We start from the raw sequence: 24,561 nt of genomic DNA on the forward strand, positions 1-24,561 counted from the left end.
CCATCGTGCTCATCCCGGCAAACAGTGGGAATGTGGGGGCCTGGTGGGAGCATCGCCGATCATCACAGGCATCCCGGGCGCGGGGATCTGAGCCCTCCCGCCGGGGGATTACCGCCCGCCTCACGGTCACCCCGGGGCCGGAGGGGGCGCGGAGCGGGGGCTGCGCAGGGAGAGCACGTGGGGCGGGGGCAGCCCCGAGCCCCGCGCTGCCCCCGGCGCTGCGGTCAGCGCCGTCCCGGGCCAGCCCCGGCTCCAGCCGAGCCGCGGAGCTCCGCGCGGCCCCCGGGGCGGTGCTGGCGGGGGGCGGCGGGGGCGGTGCCTGCCCGGGCGGCGGGCGGGACGCGCCGAGCGGGGCCGGGCCGGCGGAGCGGGCGGCGGCGGCGGCCTGGCGGAGCGGAGAGGAGCGGAGCGGAACGGGCCCGGCGGCGGCAGGTACGGCCCGAGCGGGGCGGCGGCGCAGACAAAGGGCGGGCGGGGGAGCGGGCGGGCGGCAGCGCGGGCCGGGGCCGCCGGGCCTCGCACCGCCCCGGCCGAGCTGCACCGGGCACGGGGCCCGGCGGGTCCTCCCGTCCCCCGCGAACGGCGGCACACCCCGCCCGTCCCCGCGGCGGAACGGCCCGGTGCCCTCGGGAGGAGCCGGCCCGGGTGGAGCGGGGGTCCGGCGGGGAGCCCCCCGCCCCGAGCCGTCCTGCGGCCCCGGCAGGCCGAGGGGGTCTCGCCGCTCGGGGCTCGGAGGAGGCGGCGAGGCCGCGCGGTGCCCGGGGCTGCCGTGGCTCCGCCGCTCCGGGCACCGCCGCGGAGCAGTCGAGGCCAAGCTGCAGCAGAGTGCCAGGCGCGGGGTGCTTGGCCTGGGGTGTCCCCGCTCCAGAGGAGTGCGAGTGGAGGTGGCTAAAACCGTGCAGGACCAGAGAGCCAGGGCAGCGTGGCCAGAATACCTGGAGGTGCACACCTTGCGCATGGCACGGCTTGCCCAGCCTGGCTGGCATTCCTGTGGAGCACCTCACCACCCCTTCTTGAAGAGGTCCTGGCATTTTCTCCCCCGCTGGTGAGCTCCTGGGCCTCTCGTGCATAGCAGTGTGTATTATCTCCCCAAGTCCTTTGGGTTTGCCTCTACCACCGCACCAGGCTGTCCCCTGCAGATGGGGCACCCCTGATGCCCGGCAGCATAGAAGCCATACCGGCTTGGGTGACCTTTGGCATCACCTGGAAGACTTTGCTTCCTATTGAGGCTGGCGCTCCCTCCCAGCACTGCAGTCATATCCCAGCACCGGGACTCTTCCATCTCATGATCCCGGTCAGCTGCTGCCACAGCCCACCATGGGGATGGTTGTCTTCCCGCTAACGGTGCTGGTGCTTGCAGGGCTGCGAAACCGGCACCTTGCAGTGCCCCTTTGTCACCGGCAGCCTTGGAACAGCAGTTCTTCCTGCAGCAAAGAGCACCTTTGTTACTCACATCTCGACTGTGGTTTTTACTGGGCTGGGCTGATGAAGATGGGGAGGTGAGGAGCCCTGTGCCTGCTCCCCTCAGCTGCACATGGGGACCACAGCTGAGGAAGCTGTCCTTTTCCAAATAAAACAAGTAAGACAAATTCAATAGGAAATAAGTTCCTCTCTTCTGAGTGAACTTGCTGTGGGTGGAGAAGAAGGAAATTAAACAATAGAAAAAACGTGTGGGGCTTGATATGGCAGGAAAATAAACCCCAATGCTGGTGGCCTGTGGCAAAACAGCTGAGCATCTTCCCTTTGCCTGTGTCAGTGTTCATTCTGGGCAAGGACAGTGAAGGCAAAGCTCAAGTTTCCCAGTGTCCCTCCATGGCTGGGGCATCCCTTTGTGGGTATGGGGAAGCCAGGACCTCCCTGTGCCATCCATTACAGTCACCTCACCCAGCCCCAGTACATGCCATGACAACCCATCAGCTGCAGCCCCCCAGATTTGCCCCTTCCAACCTGGAGCTGCTGGCACGGGACACGAATGCTGGTGGGTAAGCTCACACACACAAAGCCCTTGCCGCTTCCTGTGCCTTTGGGAAGCTGGTGGGTCTGATATGATTTGTTTGGATGGGGTTGGAAAATCCATGCTACCAACATACAGGCAAACAGACTTTTCCTGACAGGTTGTTTTGGGTTTCCCCCTCCCCCCTTCCTGTGTGTCTCTGTCAGTACTGTAGAACAGGACATGTTTAATGCGCTGTTGGTGGTAATTTAAACTGAAGGAAGAAGACACCTCATAAGTCAAAACCCAGGCTGGAATGAAGAGGGAATGATTAATATTTTCTTCAGTAGCGTGTCATGGTGAAGTATGGCGCAGCCAAATGTGTGTCCCTGCTGCAGAGTGTCACCATCAGCACCTTTGATTTTGGGATATCTCTGGATGCTGGGCTGAGGATGGAGGGCTGTGGTCCCACCAAGTTTCCCATCTTGGCCAGTTTCTGACTGCATGCTGGAGATGGACCTGCTCTCTTGGCTCCTTGTACTCTGGGGCAGAGTCATGGAGGGTTTCGCTTAAAAGGGTTTTTTTTTCCTGCCTTCTAGATGTATGTTAATGAGCTGTGTTTTTATTTTTGGCTGTTGAAGTAGAGAAAAGGTTAGGTCTTCAGACAAGAGAAGCAAGAGACTACGTTTCTATGTCTTGTATTTGCTTCAGGGCCTCAGAGAACAGGGGCTGCCAGTCTGTCTCACTGATGTTTCCAACCCTTCCTACTTCAGGACAGCCCTTGACTTCCCTGTGTGTTTTTGGCTGAGGTGGTGGCATTGCTTTGTGCCATTGTCACATGTATGTTGGTGGTATTGGAACTTGACACAGGGGCAGGAGGACTTGTGTGGAGAGAAAATGGGATGCTGCTTTCTTGGAGATCATCCTGCAAGCCTTGGGGGCTGTGCCCAGTCTGCAGGTGCCAGTGGGAGGTGGTGCCCTCTGTGCCTGTCCCCAGGTGTGGAGGAGCAGGACAGCCCTCGTGCTGGACGCCTAGAAGGGCTGGATGAGTCACACCCTGTGGACATGGAGAGATGGTGGCCTGTAGCTTATGATTCATGTTGTTTTCCTGCAAAAGCCACTGACTGTAATGGCAGAGCTTGCAGAAGAGTGATCAATATTGAGCTGTAAATCCTGTGTGTGACTGCGGCCGGCGGCAGGGGACTGCCACTTGGAGCACCTCGGTTCCCATGTGCTCCCCAAAACCAGCAGGACCTTGCTGCAGCCTCCAGAAACAGGACACTACCTTCTTAAAGCGGTTTAGGAAGGTCAAGAGATCCCTAAATGGGAGGTATCCCAAGAGGAACTGCCCTTGTATTTATGGTGGGCATGTCCTGAGTTCAGCCCTGCTACTGGTCTGGTCAAAGCTGTGGAATTGGAGATTGTCTTGGAGAGATCAAGACTCTCTTCTAGGACCTCTGCCCTGTTGTCCTGCTTCTGCCAGGGAACCCAAAATATCTTGGAATTTACATTCACTAATGTAAAGCAGGGAGGAAGTGTCTCTTGTCTCTGAGCTTGGGCATGTTGGGGGTTGGATGTAGTGAGGGATGTCCAGCTCTGCTCCCTCTGCCACACGGGGAGATGTGTGTCTCACCCCAAAGCTCTGGGTATGTTTAGGAAGGATGGCAGTCCCTAGGATGTTGCTGCTCCTCAGGGTAGCCCTCTCCTCTCCTGGCTCTGCTTCCCATGTCTTGAGACAAAATCCAGAGACCTTCTTGCTATTAGTCAGCACCCCACCAAGTATTCCCCTTCCTCCCAACACTGTCTGCATCTTCACAACCTTGTACAGCCCTGCAGCCTCAGGGCTTGGATCTCTTAAAGAAAGGGGATGCATTAAAAAGTGTTAACTTTTTAATTAGTTCTGATGTTCTGAAGTATGGCTGTGAATGCTATCAATGCCTGGACATGTGGCTCAGGCCGTTTTCAGTCTCCTCCATCGGCCTTGATCCATCCCTTGCTGTGTTGGTGCACTGCTGGTCTCATGGATTTGCGTCAGAGAGTGGGACTGAGGCCAGGAGGGAAGGAGTTGGTGCAGGTGGGGCATGGCAGGTTGGTTCCTCAAGCATTTGCTTGCTTTGGAGCCCCTGCAGAGGAGAAGGAGAGGACAGGGCTGATGCTGGAGCAGGTAAACCAAAGCGACATACTTATCCTGGACATGCCGCTAGGTTCCTGCAGCCTCAGACCTGGATCTGGAAATAGGGGAGGCAAGAGGCAGCTCAGATGCCAGAAGCTGTGCTTATTGGGGGCAAGTGTGGCCTTTGCCAGTGCTGTTCTAGGGGGTGAGAACAAAACAAATCTTGCAAGTGTCCCCTGTGCTCTTCGCCTGTTCCTGCTCCCTGTGTTTTCCCTGGACTGCTGAGCCTTGCAGCCTCTGATACATTTGAAGGGTGACAAAGTTTACATGCAGAGGTAATGTCTTTTATTAGCCTAACTAATACCTTTAGGAAAAAACAGATGTGCTCTTGGGCCTGAGAAATGCCTGCGCGGCCAAAATGTGTCGCTTTTTCCAACTGTGTCCATTGGTCTAATAAAAGATCTGACCTCCAGCCTGTCCTGGCCATGACCTTGGAGCATGCTGGCCCTGGAAACTCCTGCCTGTGTGTCAGTGTGTGCTGCCCAGCCCTTCCCAAAGGACCTGCCACCGCGGGAGGTGTGTTCCCACCTGCCATCGTGGGAACACACCCACAGCACGGCAGGGGCTGCTCTGACTTCTCATTCAATACTGGCTGCCAGCACCAGGCCCCGAGGCTGCTTTGGGCTCCTGGCAGACTTCAGCGAAGTGGAGGTCAGAGGCAGCTCAGCAAAGCACTGGGGCATCAGGCAGGATGGATGTGGTGTGACAGGAGCATCCAGAGGAGCCCCTGGGAGGAGGGAGCAGCTCCATCCTTGCAGGGTTTTCTCTGGAATGTGGGCACTGGTAGGAGGGTGGGTTGCTCTGTGTGAGCTGGTCCATGCTGTGGTTTTATGGATTCTGCTTTGCAAAATGCTGGTTTGGGGCTGGGTTAGCACTCACAGGGCAGCCTGTGCTCCCCTGAACAGCTGGCAGGATGGCTCTGCTCTCCTACCAACTTGGGAAGCTGTCAAGAAAAGGAAGCAGCTGGCCCATCCTGTGGGGCTGTCAGTGCTGCCGTGGCTGAGCACAGGGAATCACTGCTGCCTCGAGGCTCTCTGAGATCCAGTGTCACCCTCACACTCATGGCAGGACCAGCATCTCTGCAGGGAAAGTCTGCCCAAGCCAAGTGTCAGAGGCAGCAAAAGGTGGCATTGAGGGACTTTCAGACCATGTTTTTTTGGGTAGGAGTCCTCGTGCGACCTGCTTGTGAGAGGGCAGGCTGCCACTCCAGTGAAATATAAAAATGCATGTGAGATTATTTTCCCCTCATCCTTTTCCTTTTTAAAATACTTGGGATTCAGACCCTGATTATCCAGAAAGATTCTTGGTGCTTGGAAAGCCACAGGAACCGACATGGCACATTTCGAAGCAGGAAAACCCAATTCATTGAGTGGATTTTTTTCCCCCTGCAAACCCACTTAAAATTCATGGGGAGTTTTGTCGGTAAGAACCTGTTTCAATTAACAGACAAAAGAGACTCTCCTCGTTAAGCGCCTCTTTCAATTAAGGTTTGGGAGAATTCCCCAAGCTCTGCTCCAAGGCTGTTCCCAAGGATTCAAGGACAAAAAACACCCCTGAGGAGTCACCTGTGAAGGGCTTCAGCTTTTTGTGGGGGGCTGCAGTGTCACAACCCAAACCATAACCTGGCTGTGGGGTGTTGAGGTGTTTTGTTGGGATGGTATTGGGGATCATCAGTGCTGAGGGATCAGCTGCCCAACCCCAGTGTCCCTGGGGCATAGGAAAACTAATGACTGCTGCTAATTGCTGGCCTAGTTTGTGGAGGAGACTGATTTCATGCAGGTATTGGGAGATGGCAAGGTGCTCATCCAGATCAGGATGCTGAGGACAATGAGGATGGGAGCTACTGCTGCCCGAGGATCAGAAATGAGAGGACCTCTGCAGAACATTCCTCTGTACAGCCTCACTGATGGGGCTGGGGAACATAGTGGGAGATGGGAAAGAGCAAGGACAGGGTCTTGGGATGTGGGTTTGCAATGTGGGGTTTGCTAGAACTAGTCTTAGAAACCCTCCAGTTGGGCTTACCAGCTGCTCTGCCATGAAAAGTTTTAATCATGGGCTTCCAGAAAACTAACCCAGTTTTTAGAGATTCAGATTTTTTAAAAAATTTATTCAGGTTTTTTCTCCCCTAAAAATTCAGCATATACATGCCACACACACTGAACCTTGCTTTTTTATCCCTCTGCAGGCAATGAGCTGTTCTCATTATTGTTTTTTTGAAGAAAACCTGAGAAAAACATGACTTTTATCTTTTGCAGTGAAACTGAAGTGCTAACAGGGCTTTGTAGGTGAAAAAATTCCTCTTCCAGAGCTGGACACGTTGACTAAAAATAAATTTTTTAAAGTGAAAATTCTTAACCACTTTCACTGGTCTCCTTGCTCATATTGGTTTCTTTCCCCCAGGAACAGGAAGGTGGTGGGCAGGCAAAGCCAAAGATTTATTTCCAGAATGGAGTGGAGTGGCAAGGGAAAGCTTGGTTTAGCAATCCAGGTGAATGCTCCAACTGCTCATTTCTGACCAGGCTCTATAAATCAGATCTTAACAAAAAGGAGCTGAGAAAAAGGCAGGATTTTCCTGCTGAAGTCCTCCTGGGGTGGAAATTCTCCAGACCTTATAAATCATGACTGAGTTTTCCTGATACTCCCTTGTGTCTGGTCATATCCAGCCTGTGCACAAAGGGTAGAAGCTGAACCATGTGGGTTTGCAGTGGAAGCAGCACCAGTGGCTGCCTGTCACTGCCTGTCTCAGGGCCAGCTGCTGGGGCTGCCCTTGTCCATTTTTAACTTGGCACTTCTTGGGCACTGGTGGAAGGCTGGTGTCCTCAGGAAAGGAGCACTGTGATTGTCCCTCTCCCAGTGCAGGGTGTTTTTCTCCCTGGTAGGTTGTAACTACTGTTTGCAAAGCACTTAAGCAGCCTGTGTAATTACTACTAAGATGCTCCTTATCTGGCATTACAAAACCTCTGGCAAGTGGGTGACTGGGACAAGCTCCTTTCTGCTCCTCTGTGTCCTTCTCTCTGTTTTCCCCTCTCTATGTGCTCCACATCTCTTTCCCCTGCCCAGACACCCAGGCTTTGCAGCTTGGCAGGAGGCAAATGGATGTCCCTACAGCTGTCCAAGTCTCCTGGGCCTGTCCTAAAGCTCATCCAAGCTGTTAGGACATGGGGATCACCAGGAAAAAACTCCTGGTTTTGCAGTGGCTGAAGTTTTTATGCTGGGTTTCTCTTCCTGGGCTGCTGTGGCTTCATGTCCTGTGGCCCAGGAGTTGTGCCCCAGCTCCAGGAGTATCCTGGTGGGATCATCACACAACCACACACCACAATAAAGATCATCTCCTGATTGTGCCTTCTCTTGGTCAGTGGGTCCAGCCATGGCTGGGGAGGGAGGAGATGGGTACAGGGACAGACAGTGGTCCTTCACACCCTGTGTGAGCTCTTTTCCCTTGCCAATGTTTCCAGCTGCCTGCAGATATTTCCAGTCATAGCTGGGATCACTGTCATATAGAACTGATAAAGGCAGCAGTGCAGAGGTGGGTGTTTAAAGGCCATTTTTTCATGCCAGTTACCTTTTCATTTTCAAAGCAACCTCCCCTGTCTTGAGCTTGCAGTTGTCTCCTGAATAATGTGATGGCATTAATCTCCTCTCTAAGGACATGCTTAGCTCAGTGGTTTTAGATCTGTAGCCCTCTAAATATTACCAGTGAGTGAAGGGGATTCCCTCTAGAGGGAACTTAAACCTATTAATAATAATTTGGCTGCCTTTTGTGCATCTTTTACAGGTAGTGCTGATTCCCAGGGCTGCAGGGCACCACTTGGTGATCTCTGGGGATGCTGGTGAGGGTGTCTGAGGTGGGAGAGACAGAAGGTGGGGTTGGACGAGTACTATCCACCTGCTGGGGGCCTGAGCCCCAGCCTGGCCAAATTTAGACCTTCTAGTAGCCTTTTGCTTTCAAGTGGGTGGTGCAGCAGATGTGTAGGTGGGGCTGATCCATCCACATTCCCTGCAGTGGTCAGAGAGGGGAAGTGTTGGAGCGAGCAGGAGTGATTGCAAATCGCTGAGCTGTGCAATGCAATTTAGCATCCTGCCTCTAAATCCTCCTCCATCCATGCTTAACCCCCAGGGCTGGCTTACATGGAGAAGTGGAGCTGGCATGGTGGTGAGGAGGTGATTAATCAGCAGTGGTGGGTCTCTCCCTGCAGTGATGAGTGAGAAGCAGAGGTGCTCACCCAAAGGGTGCCAGCAGGAGACAAGCAGGGTGACCCATCTCACTGTGATGTTTAGGATGTGGCTTCATTTCTGTGAGTTGAATGTTGGAGGTGTGGGAGCTACTAGAATTGGGGACCGAGGTTCTTGCACAAAATCTTGAAGTATTTTCTGCATGACAGTGGATGTCTGCTCTTCCCCTCCCACCCTTTCCAAAGTAGTACAAATGAAATGTGTAAGCAATTTCTTGCTCTGTCACACCCAAGGTTTTGAGCTCACCTCTTGTTTGTGAGCCATGGGCTTGGGACAGTTGATTTATCCAACAGATGTGACTTGTGAACTGCCTGATCTTCACTGCTTGCACCTGCAGCCAGACCTATTCCACCCCCCAATATATCAAACCCTTCTGTGGTTGTCTTCTGGGATCACTGACCCTTCCCTGTCCTCCAGATCTGTTTGCACTTCCTTGCTTATATTCAATCCTTCCATTGCATCCCTGCAAAATCTCACTGGTATTTAAAGGAAGAGTGCTGTAAGTCACTAATGGAGATGGTTTCATTCCCTCTCATCCCATCTGGTGCCTCCCTGAATTCCTGGGGTGCAGTGGTTCCCCAGGCAGTATTTGTGGAAAATAACTGAGGATGGGGAAACCACCATCCCCAAACTGCACCACGGGCTGTGTTTTGAAAAGCTTTTCAAACATTTTTCCTTTCTTCCTTCAGCTCTCTTAGATTTGAAAAGTAAAGGGCTTCCCTGTCCCCTGGTTGCACTCCCTGTCCGTCCTGCGGTCGGATCCGGCTCCGCAGGGCGCTCCGGGCTCCCAGCCACACCGGGAAGCTGCTTAGATGCTGATTGTGTTTGTCAGGGCAGCCGGATTAAGAGCACAGTGGCTAAGCCTCCTCACTGAGCCTCCTCTCCAGTGGAGTCTGTGCTAGGGCATTGCTCAGAGACCCACAAGAAAAGAGCATTTTCCAGGGCTCTTTCTCCCGGGGTCCTTGATGTGCAGCTGTGGCTGAGCACCTGCCCGGTGATGGGAGCCTGCCAGCACCGATTTTGGGGGCTTGAGATCTGTGTGTGAGACTCAGGCTGACATTTCCAGCTGGTGCCTTTTAAATAACCACTGTGGTTTTAAAAGGCACCTTAGCAGCATCTAAAAATCAGGTTAAAAGGAAGTTTGACCCTAGCTGTCACCTTGCCAGGTCTTGTGGTTTTTTAAATTTCACCATCTTGTTTCCATTTTTGTTTTAGAAAAGCTGTTGGTCTCAAGGACTTGTTTTGTGCTTTTGGGCATGAACCTGCTTCCTTCTCTGGCAATGAGCTATCCCACCACTGCTGGGGTTGTGCAGGGGTTTGCTGGGCAGGATGCAGCCAGCACCCACTTGCACGGGGAAAGCCCTGGGGTGGAGTATCCCCATCTTGCAGCATCGCCCCAGGCCCCTTGGCATGCTCCCCATGGAGGGTTTGCTCTGGCAGTGAACTGGCAGAGCAGGATTCCTGCCTGCTTCCTGCCACACTTGGGGCGGGATGCTGCCGATCCCATCCCCAGCTCTCACCTGGCTGCTCCGGGGGTCCAGTGCTGGCCCCGTGCCTGGGCAGGCTTTGACGTGGCAGCCTGGGGAGACTCAGCTGGAATCTGGCCGGAGATGCTGTCTCCAAAGCCTGATCATTAAGTACCAGTAATTAAAAGCTCTTAGGAGAGAATGCACTAATGAAGCACCCTTGGAAATGGCAGGTGATGTAGATGCAGAGCCCTCTTCCCTGTTTCATGGAGGGTGGAGCAAGGATGGACACACAGTCCTGTCTATCAGCTGCTGGCTCCGGCGCTTGGCATCAAACCCACTGCTGCCATTTGCCCGCCCATCGCTGTGAGAATGCAGCTGCCAGCACCCACTGCTCCTGGCAGATGAAAGAAATGGAGAGGGAGTGGGATGGCACAGCCAGGGTGCTGGATAATGCATTCCCAGCTCTCTGCATCCCTAGGCAGGGAGATGCAGGGAAGCCTCTCTCTGCACAAACACATCCCTGAAATCAACAGACCTGGAGAAGTGCCTTGTCCCAAAACCCCAGCAGGACTGTTGTCTCAGGGATGCTGGAGAGGCAGGACTGAGGGAACAGATAAGACACACCTCAGGGGGGCTAAGGAGAGAAGGTGCAGTTTCTCTTGGTCGTGCCTGGAGATCATCCATATGCACAAAGACAAATTCGAAATCAGTAAACCCAGGTGTTCCACCATGCCCAGCACAGCCGACAAGGGGAGATTGCTGGTGTGTGCTGGAGATAGTAAGGAAGAGACAATGATGGAAGCTGGAAGGAGACTGGCTGCCAGCAGCACCTACAGGGGCCTGGCTGAAGCAGTGCCATGTTGGCAGGGTTGGGAAGCACTGCCTGGAGCAGGAGTTGCTACTGGGAAGGGCAGGAATGACAGGATTACCCTGCCAAGCCCCAGCCTGTAATCCACAGTGCCGCTCAGCCGGCCACGTTTAATCCTGTTAGGAGCCCGGCTGGTGTCAGCAGGGATGGCGCTCAGCCACGGTGCTGGCAGGGCACAGGGAGCTCTCCCTGGGAGGAGCAGGGACTCCTGCCCTTGTCCCCAACACTGGTAGTAAGTCTGGGGACAATGCTGTGAGTCACTTATTGTCCTTAAACACATTGCCCTCATCAGTCTGTCCCCTAGTTGGCTTCACCTTCTGGCAAGCAGTGCTTATTGTTTTCTTTTTTCAAATGAGCCTTTCACAGGGAAGACAGAAATATTCCCAAGGTCCCTTTGGCTCCACGTGGACACTCCTGCATTCCCATCTCGGTGACCTTGGCTGGCGGCTGCTGGCTCAGCCTTGAGCTGGCAGGCTCCCCATGTCCCTCCCATGTCCCTCCCTGCCAGCCAAGCTGGGCCATGGGGGCTCAGACCACCGCCCATTCTCCCCAGCAGAGTGCAGCTCCTGCTGGGCATAGGGAGGAACGGGGCTGCTTCTCCAGCTGCTTGAGGTACCAGAGATTCACTGGGGTCTGGGGGCTCCCCTCCATAGCACCTGGTGATGCACTTGCACTCCAGGTGCACCCACACCCAAGATCCTATGGCACGGCTGCGCGCCGCACTCCTGCTGCATCCCTGGTGCCACAGCATTCTTGTGGCAAGCCCTGGCATGCCAGCGAGCTTGTGAGGACTCTGCTGGGGCTGTCAGGCTGGCAGAAACAACAGCAGCAGGTTGGCACTGTCCCTGCCCTCTCATCCCACCCCTCTCTCTCAGGGTGCCGTGTGGAGCCAGGGAAGCAGGGATCCGCCATGCCCACATTCCCAGCACGATCCGCGCCGAGGCCGCCCGCCGCCCCCTCGCCCTGCTGAGGCCATGGAGCTGCTGCTGCTGCTGCTGCTGCCATCACCACAAGAATTCTGGCTCGGCAAGGGGACTCTTGGTGCCTCTGCCATGGTGACATGAAGCAGACGGCGAGGGACGCCAGACTGCTGGAGGGGAGAGAGCCTGCACAGGCGGCCTGCTAGTATTTTAATTTATTCATAGTATTCAATTTGATTTTACCTGATTTTTTGTTGGTTGCTTGTTTGCTTCTTCCCCTCCCCGGGCTCGTGAGGGGAGGGGGCGGGCAGGGGAGAGGGACCTCACCTCACCCAGCGGATGCAAGGATGACTGTGCTGGCCAGAGCCCGGCGGGGTATCTGGCAGCTTTCTCCGCAGGTGGTGTTGCTCCTGCTCTTTGCCTTCTGCCTGCTCAGTGTTTTCGTCTCTGCTTATTATTTATATGGGTGGAAGAGGGGCTTGGAGCCCTCTGGGGATGTGGCGGGGCCAGACTGCGACGAGCCCAAGGTCGCCCCTTCCCGTTTGCTGCCACTGAAGACCCTCAAGGTGGCCGACTCCTCCCGCACGGACCCCTTGGTGCTGGTCTTTGTGGAGAGCCTCTACTCCCAGCTGGGCCAGGAGATTGTGGCCATTTTGGAGTCGAGTCGCTTCAAATACAGGACAGAGATTGCCCCGGGGAAGGGGGACATGCCCACGCTGACCGACAAGGACCGGGGACGCTTTGCGCTCATCATCTACGAGAACATCCTCAAGTACGTCAACCTGGACGCCTGGAACCGGGAGCTGCTGGACAAGTACTGCGTGGAGTACGGCGTGGGCATCATCGGCTTCTTCAAGGTAAGGGCAAACCAAGATCCATGGCCAGGCCAGATGTGAGCCCTGTGTCCTGCTGCCCCACAGGGACTTTGCCCTCCCCGTGATTACTACAAGCAGCGTGAGTTGGTGTGAGGCACAGGCTTCTAGCAGAGAAGCTCTCCCTTTGGAAGGGCTGTGTGGCCTTTGGAGATTTTAGGGGAAAAAACACACTTCTGGGATTAGTCCAGTTGCTTTTAGCACTTGTTTTCCAGCAGTGACCCTTGCTGGAGTTTACCAAAAGCATGAACAGATATTTTGCTCAGCAGCCCTTCTCCTGCCAAGGGCCCCTAGCTTTGGGGCACTTTGCACATAGGACATGAGCAGGACTGAGTGTGTGAGGGGATGAGGTCACCCCATGCTCCAGAGAGGAAGGAGAGAACCCAGAACCTGGATCTTAAGGGGTGATGAGCCTCTGCCTCTGTTGCCGTGGCTGTTGATGTTCCTTGTGAGCCCCTGCCTTGTCCCTAGTGTCCCATCTCCTGTAGCTCCCATTTTCCCCTTGCAGGCCAACGAGAACAGCCTTCTGAGTGCCCAGCTGAAGGGCTTCCCACTCTTCCTCCACTCCAACCTGGCACTGAAGGACTGCAGCATCAACCCCAAGTCGCCCCTGCTCTACATCACACGCCCCAGTGAGGTGGAGAAGGGTGTACTCCCCGGGGAAGACTGGACTGTCTTCCAGTCCAACCACTCCACCTACGAGCCCGTCCTCCTGGCCAAGACCAAGTCAGCTGAGTCCATCCCTCACATGAGCGTGGATGCTGCCCTGCACACCACCGTGATGCAGGACCTGGGCCTCCACGATGGCATTCAGAGGGTGCTTTTTGGCAACAACCTCAACTTCTGGCTGCACAAGTTGGTCTTTGTGGACTCTGTCTCCTTCCTGACAGGCAAGAGGTTGTCTCTGCCCCTTGACCGCTACATCCTCGTGGACATTGATGACATCTTTGTGGGCAAGGAGGGCACACGTATGAAGGTGGAAGATGTCAAGGTGTGTCTGTGCTCTTCTGGCTGGGTGGGCTGGGCTGGACACTTGTGCTTGCTCAGGGTTGCTCCAGAGATGAACTTTCCTGCTCCCCTGTCCCTCTGAGAGCCCCTCTGCGAAGTGCTCAGGGACACTGGTGCTTGCCCTGATGTGGCAGCTGTCCCTGAGGCCACATGCTGAGGACACCTTGCTTTCTCTCCCCTTCTCCCAGGCACTGTTTGACACACAGAACGAGCTGCGCACCCACATCCCAAACTTCACCTTCAACCTGGGATACTCAGGAAAATTCTTCCACACAGGTGAGGAGGGCAAGGGCGCTGCTTCTCCTGGGTGCTGTACAGCTGGTGCTGGGGCACACCAGTTGGTGCTCAGAGAGGGTGCTGACAGGGCTGTAGGAGGGTCCTCAGGCATCCCACCCACCCTGTTCTTCCATCACCTGGCCACCAAGAGGGGCTGGCTCTCCCCCTGCCCCAGCTGCTCACACAGCTCTCTGTGCTCAGTGGTGACTGCAAGTGTCATGCCACAGGTACTGATGCTGAGGACGAAGGTGATGACCTCCTGCTGTCCTATGTGAAGGAATTCTGGTGGTTCCCCCACATGTGGAGCCACATGCAGCCTCACCTCTTCCACAACCAGTCGGTTCTCGCCGAGCAGATGACCTTAAACAAGAAATTTGCTGTAGTGAGTAAGATGCTTCCAGTGGGGTTGCTTTTGGTGAGGGGAGGATGGTAGAAGAGGAGCAAAGAGGATTCTCAGGGAATGCCCCCTTCTTGCTGGAGCAGAGGGACCTGGTGACATTAAGTCATGTCCCCCATGTTGCAGCTGTGTGGGTAAATCCATTTATATTCTAGTAACTAGAGCTAAAGGATTTATCTGCAGCAGCCAACTTGTTGCTGTGGCAGTGAGCTGCCCCAGTGGCTGTTCAAGGGGAGACTCTGTGCCCTGCAGCCATGCTCACCTGGCCTGGAACCGTGGGGATGCAGAGGTGCAGCCCGGGGGGATGCTCAGCCCGACACTGTGTGAATCTGTGCTGGGTGAAGATGTGGGATCCTGGAGCCATGGCTGGGCTGGAAGCTCCAGCTGATGGAAACTCCCTCTACAGGCTGAACTGTCAGGGACATGTTTGGTTGTAAAGGCAGGCTCTGACCTTCAGCTTGGTCTTGGGCTGTCCTTTGTGTGGCACTGACACAGTTCATGCTGTGATTGACTGACAGCTGTCTTGAATCCAAGCTGGTAAAGCCAGACCTGTTAATAATTGGATCCTATGGCCAAAGGGAGGGATCTTCGACCTAACTTGAATTTATTATCTGATAATTACAAGTGCTTAATTAGAGAGAGACCAGACCTTTCCTGCTTACGATGGGCAATGTTCCAGCTCAGAATTTCCAGGCTGTTTTGTATCTACTGATACAAACCAATCTGCAGACCTATATAGCTGTATTTCCTCATTCTTCACACAACAGCTTGGCTGTGGCTGTTCTGTGGGTGACAACAGAAGACAGGGATGAGGATGGTCTGAATGAAGCAGAGGAGTGGGTGTCCACCCAGCATGGCTGCTCCTTGGTTCCCTTTTGTGGAGACAGCCAGGCTTAGGAGAGGATGCAGAGGCACATCCTTGTCCTGGTTGCTCTGCAGAGGAGCAGCTAGACAGTTTGTAGCTGGCAATGGAGAGGGATTGGTTTGTGATTTTGGGGTCTCCACAGTCACCCATTCCACACTCTCTTCTCTGCAGGAGCATGGCATCCCCACCGACATGGGGTACGCTGTGGCCCCCCACCACTCGGGCGTGTACCCTGTGCACGTGCAGCTGTATGAGGCCTGGAAGCAGGTTTGGTCCATCAGGGTGACGAGCACGGAGGAATATCCACACCTGAAACCCGCCCGCTACCGCCGCGGCTTCATCCACAACGGCATCATGGTGGGTGCTGGCCTTTCTCTCTGGAGCTTCTCTTCTCCTGCCTCCCCCCACCAAAACCAGAACCTTGGGATGTTCAGCTCCAGTTTGAGGGGGTTGTTAGCCGTTCCTCATCCTGCATGGGTGAAGCTTGTGTGAGGACAGTTTTTGGCATTTCCGTCTGTCCACATCCTTCCCTTCTGTGTATGGATTCAAGTCAAGGGTGGTGAGGGGCAGTGGAACTGGTCCTGGCCTCTGAGGGATTGAGGTCAGGTTCCCTTTTTTGTTGGGAAGGGAAGGAGACACAGCTCTCAAAACCAGGAGAAGGCCATGTGGCTATTTCATTGCCCTGGCTCTTCCACCTGTTCCATCCATTTCTTTTTTCCTGCCCAGGTACTCCCCCGGCAAACCTGTGGCCTGTTCACACACACAATTTTCTACAACGAGTACCCTGGTGGCTCCAGTGAGCTGGACAAAATCATCAACGGGGGTGAACTGTTCCTGACTGTCCTCCTGAACCCTGTAAGTATTGCCCAGGGAGAGACAGACAGGCATCTTACAGAGCTTTCCTGGCCCTGCTGCTGGAGATGTCTCCAATGTCCTCAGCCAGGGTGGGGCCATTTGTGGGATGGCTGCTGGGTGAGGCTTCTCTAACCCCTGCTCTGTCCTCTTGGCTTCAGATCAGCATCTTCATGACCCATCTGTCCAACTATGGCAACGACCGCCTGGGCTTGTACACCTTCAAGCACCTGGTCCGCTTCCTCAACTCCTGGACCAACTTGAAGCTGCAGACATTGCCCCCCGTGCAGCTGGCGCAGAAATACTTCCAGATCTTTTCCGAGGAGAAGGACCCACTGTGGCAGGTACCTCCATGCTTATAATAGAGGGGGTGACTCTTTTTATTGTGCTGGGAGAGGGTAGTGGGTTACAGCTGGCCCTGCTTTGGGCCTCAGGTAGCTTCCAACCTGGATTTCTTTCTGGTTCACTGGGTAAGCTGTGGCTTTTCACCTCTTGCTGGTTCTGCCGGCAGTGCCAGAAAGAGGTTTGTCCTGTAGACCTGAAGATAACCCTGGTCTTTGTCCTGCCTGCTAAGCAGGGTGGCCTCCCCTGTATCTGCTGAGGCTGGAGAGGCTGAGCAGTGGTGGGGTCCCATCCAGGCTGCTCTGTCTCTGATCCTCCACACTGTTTCAGGATCCCTGTGAAGACAAACGACACAAGGACATTTGGTCCAAAGAAAAGACCTGTGACCGATTCCCAAAGCTTCTCATCATCGGGCCTCAAAAAACAGGTGCTTCCCTTCACCTTCAGTTCTGTAAGCATGCTGGGGGACTTGACAGGACGCACAAAGAACCTCTGTCAGCCTTCCTGCCCTGAAACAGAGCTTGGAGGGAGGTTTGGCCTGTGTCAGCTCCCTCTTTCTGTCTGTCCAAAGGAACAACTGCCCTTTATCTCTTCCTGGGGATGCACCCGGACCTGAGCAGCAACTACCCCAGCTCAGAGACCTTTGAGGAGATACAGTTCTTCAATGGACACAACTATCACAAGGGCATCGACTGGTGGGTCTCTGCATTGTGGGGACTGTGCTGGGAGTGCCCATAACTTTGGGAAAGCAAGCAGTGGTGCTGTCAGGTTTCCCTTCTGAGTGTCTGAGATGACACCTGTGAGGGCGGTGCTGGAGCCATCTTGTGGTGCCTGTCTGCCAGCCTCACACTGTGCCTCCCCCAGGTACATGGAATTCTTCCCCATCCCCTCCAACACCACCTCTGACTTCTACTTTGAGAAAAGTGCCAACTACTTTGACTCTGAAGTGGCTCCCCGGCGAGCTGCAGCCCTGCTGTCCAAGGCCAAAATCATCACCATCCTCATCAACCCTGCAGATCGAGCCTACTCCTGGTATCAGGTCAGCCTCTGCCTCTCCCCTGGGTTGGGCAGTCCTGTGGGACAGTGGGCTTGATTTGGGATGTGGGGTGACTGTGGCTGAACGTGATGCTTGAGGACACGCTGTGGTGGCCTGGGAGCCACTGTACCTCGTGGGCAGCCCAGGATTTGGTTACCCTGGGGACAAACCTGCCTTGCTCCTTCCTGACAGCACCAGCGAGCTCACGATGACCTGGTTGCCCTGAAGTACACGTTCCACGAGGTGATCACGGCAGGGCCCGAGGCCGCCCCGAAGCTGCGGGCGCTGCAGAGCCGCTGCCTGGTGCCGGGCTGGTATGCCACCCACATCGAGCGCTGGCTCAACAGCTACCACGCCAACCAGGTAGGGATGGCAGCACCCAGTCCTACAGGGACAGCCCTTACCCAGGCAAGGATCTGGGGGAAAGAGACCTTGGATCCAAGATGTGCTGTGAAATTGTTCCCATGGGAGCTGATTTTTTTACACCCTACAAACTACGGGGAGAGGAGTAAAAGTACTTGGAGAAGGGGAAGAGGGGAGGTGCTGTGCAAGAAGGGAGCTTGGTGATGGATAACACACAAAGATGTCCTTGTGTGGGTTGTCACAGCAAAGTTGAAAGGGAGTGGGGGCAGAGGGCTGCGGGTGGCTCTGCGGCGTCACCCAACACTCACTCTCACTCTTGGCCACAGACCCCTGGGGCTGCCCTGTCTGGTGTCACTGTGGCATTGAACAGGACAAAAATAGCAGGTGTAGCTGCCCGTAGTTCAGGCTGTCTGCAGGGAAAATGGGAGCTGGATGCCAGCCATGCTGTGACCCATGCAGCGCAGCACTGCTAGAGAGTATGGGATCAATCCCTGAATGATTTTTCCACTGTTGATTAACCTTATAAAGTCTTATTAGTTGCCTGCTGCTAGTGTAATTGCTCTGTTGCAATCCCAGCTGCCTGTGGGTTGGGTAGCCCTGAGCAGAAGCTCTGATGTTGTCCTGGGTGGGTCCTGGCCCTGGCTTTAGTTGCATTTCATTTTCCAGCATCCAGCGTAAGGGAGCAACAGGGCACATTGGTATTTAGCAGGTGTCCTTGTGCAGGCTGGTGGCAGATTTGGCTCCAAGATGACCAAAGATGTGGTTAAGGTGTCCTCTTGCCTCAGGAGGGCAGGGCTGGGAGCCAGTGACACCTCACCCCTCTGCCTTGCTCCCTGCAGATCCTGGTGCTGGATGGCAAGCTGCTCCGAACAGAACCCGCCAAAGTGATGGAGACGGTCCAGAAATTCCTCGGTGTGACCAACTTCATCGATTACCACAAGACCCTGGCGTGAGTCCTTCCCCCAGCTTCTCCTTCATCCTGCCATTGCTCCCATGCACTGTATTGCCCTGGGGACTCCCAGCACTGTCCCAGAGCAGCCCCCAGCCCTGGGCCTCTCCACAGAGCTGCTGTTGAGTTTGATGAGGCTGAGGTTTCACCTAAGACTTATCCAGACATTGCAGTGAGGTCCCTCCGGGCAGCCCAAGAGCAGCTCTGGGCTCCTGGAGCAGATTTCAGCATTTGTGACACAGATGATGGTATTGAGCCCTGGCACTCCTCATAAATGCTTGAGAGCAGCTGCTGGCTGTGTGGCATCTCTGCAGGTGTCACCTTGCTCTGAGTCTTCCATTAAACCCCACTGTGGGAAGCCTCCAGAGCTTCTACAGAAATAATAATTTACCTCTGCCATGGCTTGTCTATGTATGTGTCCACCCAGTTGCTGTGGGGCACTTGAGGGCATCCAGGGACAAAAGTGCCACAGAAAATGGTGATTAAACCCAGGTAGACTCTGTGCTCCCTCTACAGGGCAGTGAATGAGCCTTGGTGGACTACTTATTGCACAGCTGCAGGGGGAATCTGTTGTACCAGGGGGTTGATGACAGGATGTTTGCTGGGTTGTGGATTCCAGAGGTGGAGAACTGCCCTGTGCAGGGCTGGACAGTAGTGGGACCTGCTGGACAGGACTGGACAGCAGTGGGGCCTGCTGGACAGGATGTCCATGGAAGCTGTGAGGGGGATAAGAGGGCTGAGACAGAGCTCTCACTTTGCAGGTTTGATCCAAAGAAAGGATTCTGGTGTCAGCTTCTGGATGGAGGGAAAACTAAATGCTTGGGAAAGAGCAAAGGGAGGAAGTACCCCGAGATGGATTCAGATGTGAGTATGCAGAAGGCCTCCTGGGCTTGTCCTGAGCAGGGCTTTGCTGGGCTGGTGAGCTCCAGGCTGGTCCCCTGACCCTCCTCTTTGCTCTTCCATTGCAGTCACGCTCCTTCCTGCGGGATTATTACAGGGACCATAACATAGAGCTCTCCAAGCTCCTGTACAAAATGGGGCAGACTTTGCCCACCTGGCTGCGGGAGGAGCTGCAGAGCACCAGGTAGCTGCTGCTGCCACCCCCCAGCAATACCTGAGCAGGGCTGACCCTGTGCCAGCAGGACCTTCTCAGCAATACCTGGCCATGGAGGGGACCCCGGAGGACACAGCATCACTGGAGGCTTGGAGGGGATCCCCAGGAGCGTATGGCTGCACCAGAGGCTTGGAGAGGACCCCCAGGAGCACAAGGCTCCACTGGAGGCTGTCTGAGCAGTGATCCATCTCTGCAATCCCTGTGCTCCCATCTCTCTGCGTGCCCCACATCTGTATCTCTTTCATTTTATTTTTCCTTTTTAATTCCTTGTCCCTTCCCGCCTTGCTCTGGCATAGGGAAGTGGCATAAATTCCCCCTTTCTCTGCTCAAAATGGGTTCCAACTGCCTTGGGCCTGAGGGCAGCACCAGAGCTGTCCCTCACTTCCTGGTCCGAGGGTGGAGGAGCTGTTCTGGGTGCGCTGGTGGTGACTTTGCTGAGCTGGAGCAGAGGGATGGAGCTGGTGGAGACCCAAAGCACAGAGGAAACCAGACCCACTCCTGCCATCAGCCTCATGGCAGGAAACAGGAGAGTTTGCTGGATTCCCCCAGCACCTACTTGGAAAAGCTAAGAACAAGGTGGAATTTGCTTTCAAAGACTGGGGCACAATTTCTTTTATCATCTCTGTCATCATATTCCAGCTCCTCAACCTCTGGCTCCCCTTCCATGGGCAGTGTGGTGGGAATGTGGCCTAGCAGGAGAAGGGGCTGGCATGCTGGTCTGGGCATACTGGTCCCAGTATGCTCATGACCCCCAAGCCCTTCCTGCACTCTTGTACACATGTGGTGTTTCCTGTGGTAAAGCCAAGTGGTGCCCAGCACACCCTGGCATGGAGGAGAGCTCGGAGACAGAGCAGACATTGGGATAATGGCAATCAGAAGAATGCTGAGAGAACTTCAAACCTCTTGAATATTAAAAATGAAAGTATTTTAATAATGCTGGGTTTTATGGGGTTGGGGGGGGGGTGTTCATTTGGTTCCCATTTTGCAGGGAGGTGTTTTTCTTCAGTGCCAGGATTTGTACCTAAACCCTGAGGGTTTTATGTGGTCTCTTTGGTCGTTAGACGTGACATGGACAAAGGTCAGTGGGGAAACAGGAGGATTTCCCAGTGGGAGACACATCTTTGTACCAGTGGGGCTATACAGAACTGCAGCCTCTCCCACGCCCTGGGATTGCTGGCAGAGGAGACTGAGCCATCACGGGTTTGCCGGGATAAGGGCCCACAGTTCCCCTTGGATGGAGCTGCCCTGCAGGATGTGGGATGGCAGCAGTTCCATGGGAGGGGAGGCAATGCCCAGTGCTGCCCGAGTGGGGCTAGGGCAGTGGGTGGATGTTTCACGGCCCTGCTGGCAGCAGCGTTCCCACCTGGATGTTTCACAGGAGCCCCTTTAGCCACACTTGGGGCCATGAGGGCTGTGCTGGGGGGGCTCCCAAGCACTGGTGTAAGGTCCTCTTGAACCAACTGCTAATAAATGGGGGGCTCTGGTTTTATTTGCCGTTATTGCCTGTGTCTCTCCTCGCTGGCATGATCCAGTCCTGCCCCTGGGGGTCCTGGGTGCCTTTGGGCCCATCTTTGGGGGTTTTGGGAAGGGGGTGTGTGGGAGCAGCTCTCCATGCACGAGGTGGCAGCAGCTCTCTAGTCCCGGATCCATGCACGCTGCACAGCGCTCACAGCCTCTTCCTCCCGGGACAGCATCCAGCACCGACTGCCTTAGCACTGGGGAGGGATTTGGGGGATGGGGGGTCCCGCTTGCCTTCTCCCCCCTGCCCCATGATCCATTCCCTGCCTGCCCGAGCCTGCCCGCCTGTCTGCTGCCTCCCCGCTGCCTTCCGCTGCCCGGCCCCTGCGGAGCGCTGCAGGAAACGAAGACGGAGCCTAATGAATCCCAGACGGGTTTGTTTGAACCTGTCCAAGTGACAAACGATGTGTGGTGCCGAAGGAGCCGCCGGATGGAGGAGAGGGGGCTGCATGGGGAGATCTGGGGGGAACGATGGAGCTGCTTGCCCAGAAGAGGAGGCTGCTCATTCCCAGCCATGCTGGAGCACATCCTGGCCTTGCACCCACCAGGGTTCCCTTCCTTGTGTCCCCAAGCCCAGGAAGAAGCAGTGTCAGGGGCTGGCCTCCAGCCCCAGATGGTGTGCAAGGAAATCTCCATCTTGGCCCTGGGCTGCCCCAGGTGGGCCCAGCTGGTGCTCAGCTTAGTCCTGAATTAATTGCTTGTTAATTAAAAAGTATCATAAGCACAGCTCAGCTCCATGCCATGGCCATTGGGTGCCCAGGAGGATGAGGAGGTCTTTGCCCTCCCACAGCCACAGGAGAGCCCTGTGTGAGGGAGGATCTGTTCCCCTTGCCTGTCACCTGCCTTGGCACCAGTCATGTTTATTAGCTTCTGCCAAAAATGTGCAAAGTTGGCAAAATCCTTTCTGGGCTGAGCAAAGGCCAGAGGCTGAGCAGCTGCAGCCAGCAGGCTCAAACCCTCAGTGCCCCTGGACTGCAGGGGTTGTCTGGGCTGTCCCTGCTGCAGCCTTGTCCCGCAGTCCCCTACCAGAGACCCCAAGGCAGCCCCTGCCCAACTCTGAGCTTCCATGAGCTGCATGGGGCACTGGGTGGCAGTCAGCAGCTTCCTGGGGTTCCCAGAGGAGCAGATGAGGATGCTCCTGACAGCCCCAGCCTGCAGGCAGGACCACGGTGGCCATGGTGAGGGCTGGCTTTCCAGCCCACAAACTGCTGTGAGGTTGGGTTCATCCCTGATGGCTGCGTTCTGTGCCTTGATTCATCCTGCAGCGTGCCCTGACATGTCCCGTATCGTCGTCCTGACACATCCCACCTCCGTGCCCCAACGTGTTCTGCATCCTCCTGGCTGTTGGGATGTGCCAGTGAATCCCTGCTGGAAATGTCTGCAGGAGGGACATGGAGCCCAGCTGTGCCTGGGCTGCTTTTCCCATGGGGTCAGGGAGTGCTGCCAGGAGGGGTGTGGGCAGGAGAGATGCAGGGAAGGAAGGATGCTGGCAGCAGCGTGCAGGGAAGGGATGATGTGACAGCAGGGTACAGGGCTCACCTGGCTGGGCACAGGGCTGGAGGCTGGAGGCTGCAGGCAGTGGGGTAACTGATGGGCATGTGCCACTGAATGCAGGGACCTGTGGTCCCCTAACCCTTTCCTTATCCCTAGCACAGCTGTATAGACCAGGCCAGGATCCCACCCCTAAGTGCCTCACTTGATTTAAGTCCCCCAGCCCTGGGAAGGAGGCGTTGGAGAGGAGTTTTGCCAAGGAATGAGGTGGCAGGGCCAGCATTTCGGGTGCATGTACACCCAGCCAGCTCCTCCTGCCTGCTGCCAGTGGTGCCCTGGCTCCATGTGGCTGTTGGGATGCAAACCCCTCCAGAGGGATATTGTGCTTTCCATCATCTGGTGAGCAGAGTGGGTGGGGGGGACAAGAGACAAAGCTCTTGGATGACTTGAAAGCCATCTCCTGTTTTGGCTCCCCAAAGCAGATGGAGGTGGGGGTGCTCAGCAGTTTATGGGTGGGATGGGCTCCTCCTCCATTCTCTCTGTGCTCTCCCCAGCCTTCTCAGCCTGCTGAGCCTCGATATTTAAATCAAGCTTTACAATGAGACTCAACAGAAATCAGAATTTTTTCAATCAAATTATGTCTATACCATGGATTTAGGTTGAAGGAATCTCACTGTCACTCCCCCATCTCTGCTACTCCAAAGAGGCACCCAGAAGGGCCAGAGCCCAGCCAGCACTGGCCTGTCCAAGACCTTGGTTCTGGAATCCATGGAGGAGTCAGGATGGGCTATGGAAGCTGCTCTCTCACAGGGAGAAGCAGGCTGTGTCTACACCCAGTCAATAACAGAGATCTCTGACTGTGGAGGAGCCCCCTGCTCCCTGAGAAAGGTGTCCCCAGCCCAGGTGAGGGTAAAAGCAGACATTGCCAATATTTCATACTATGGCAGGACTGTGAACACAGAAATGGCTTCACCTTCTTCCACAGCCCTTTGCTCCAATCTGGGACCTCCCAGGGGATCTTGTCATGGACAGGGAGGTGACAGAGGTGCTGCTGGTGAGGCTCTGGCTGCGGTCATGCTCCTGCTGGGATGATGGGACCCTCATGGAAGGTCACATTCGGGGCTATTGAATGCCTCCTGAAGCCCCACGTGGTGTCACACAGTGCTGTGTGCTGGGAGGGGGCTGTGGCCATGCCAGGCCCCGCTGGAGAGCTGTGTCCCTTTGCATCCCCTCCCCAGCTGCTGGGATGGGACCTTGGCTCTGCAGCCCTGACACTGCTGCATCCTTGTCATGGGACCTGTGACTGGAGGGGGATGATGCCTAGGAGGGGGTAACAGTGCAAGTCAGCAAGTCCTTGAATAAAAGCCATGCAAAATATTTCTTTTAATGCCTCTCATGATTTTGAAGTGACATATTTATACTTTGTGATAAAACAAGACTAAACCCCAGTGTCTGAAAAATTCAATGCATTTCTGTTACATGTTCATCTACCCTGTGACTACAAAGCTGATGTAAATGGTTTTGTAGATCTACATTTTCCTGTAAAGATTTATAGCTCTTCTTTCAAAGATACAAATGTATAGAATGTCTCCTATACATGCAAAGGCATTTATATATAAGGTATTTACAATGCCTAAGACTGTAAACACAAATTGCCCATTTAAATGTCACAGCCCAAATCAGAAAATGCTGGGGATGCAAAATAGACTTGAAATGTCAAAGGACAGATGACGAAAAGATGTTTCTTCCATCTGGGAAAATTCTTATAACCAATTTCCATTAATCCCAGCTTTCCGGTGCCTGCAGTTAACCCCGTTCTGTGAGTGCTGTTTTTTCAGAGATGTGGTGATGGGCAGCTGGGCCCCTCCAGCCCCCAGAGCTC

The 24,561-nt window shown here is 55.0% G+C and overlaps 1 protein-coding gene across 1 annotated transcript; it reads left to right on the top strand.

Annotated features, from left to right (window-relative positions):
• The first annotated feature begins 345 nt into the window (after positions 1-345).
• NDST1 (N-deacetylase and N-sulfotransferase 1) lies at positions 346-21,159 on the top strand. Its single transcript, XM_030229283.2, has 15 exons — positions 346-432; positions 11,552-12,453; positions 12,977-13,459; positions 13,665-13,752; positions 13,980-14,134; positions 15,186-15,371; positions 15,741-15,869; positions 16,028-16,210; positions 16,539-16,635; positions 16,780-16,903; positions 17,073-17,247; positions 17,437-17,607; positions 18,447-18,556; positions 19,318-19,420; positions 19,525-21,159. The coding sequence occupies exons 2-15, from the start codon at positions 11,944-11,946 to the stop codon at positions 19,642-19,644; spliced, it is 2,634 nt and encodes an 877-aa protein (XP_030085143.1). The 5' UTR covers positions 346-432; positions 11,552-11,943; the 3' UTR covers positions 19,645-21,159.
• The last annotated feature ends 3,402 nt before the right edge of the window (positions 21,160-24,561 follow it).

This window comes from Serinus canaria, chromosome 13 (genome assembly GCF_022539315.1).
Source record: "Serinus canaria isolate serCan28SL12 chromosome 13, serCan2020, whole genome shotgun sequence".
In the NCBI taxonomy this organism is placed as follows: Eukaryota; Metazoa; Chordata; class Aves; order Passeriformes; family Fringillidae; genus Serinus; species Serinus canaria.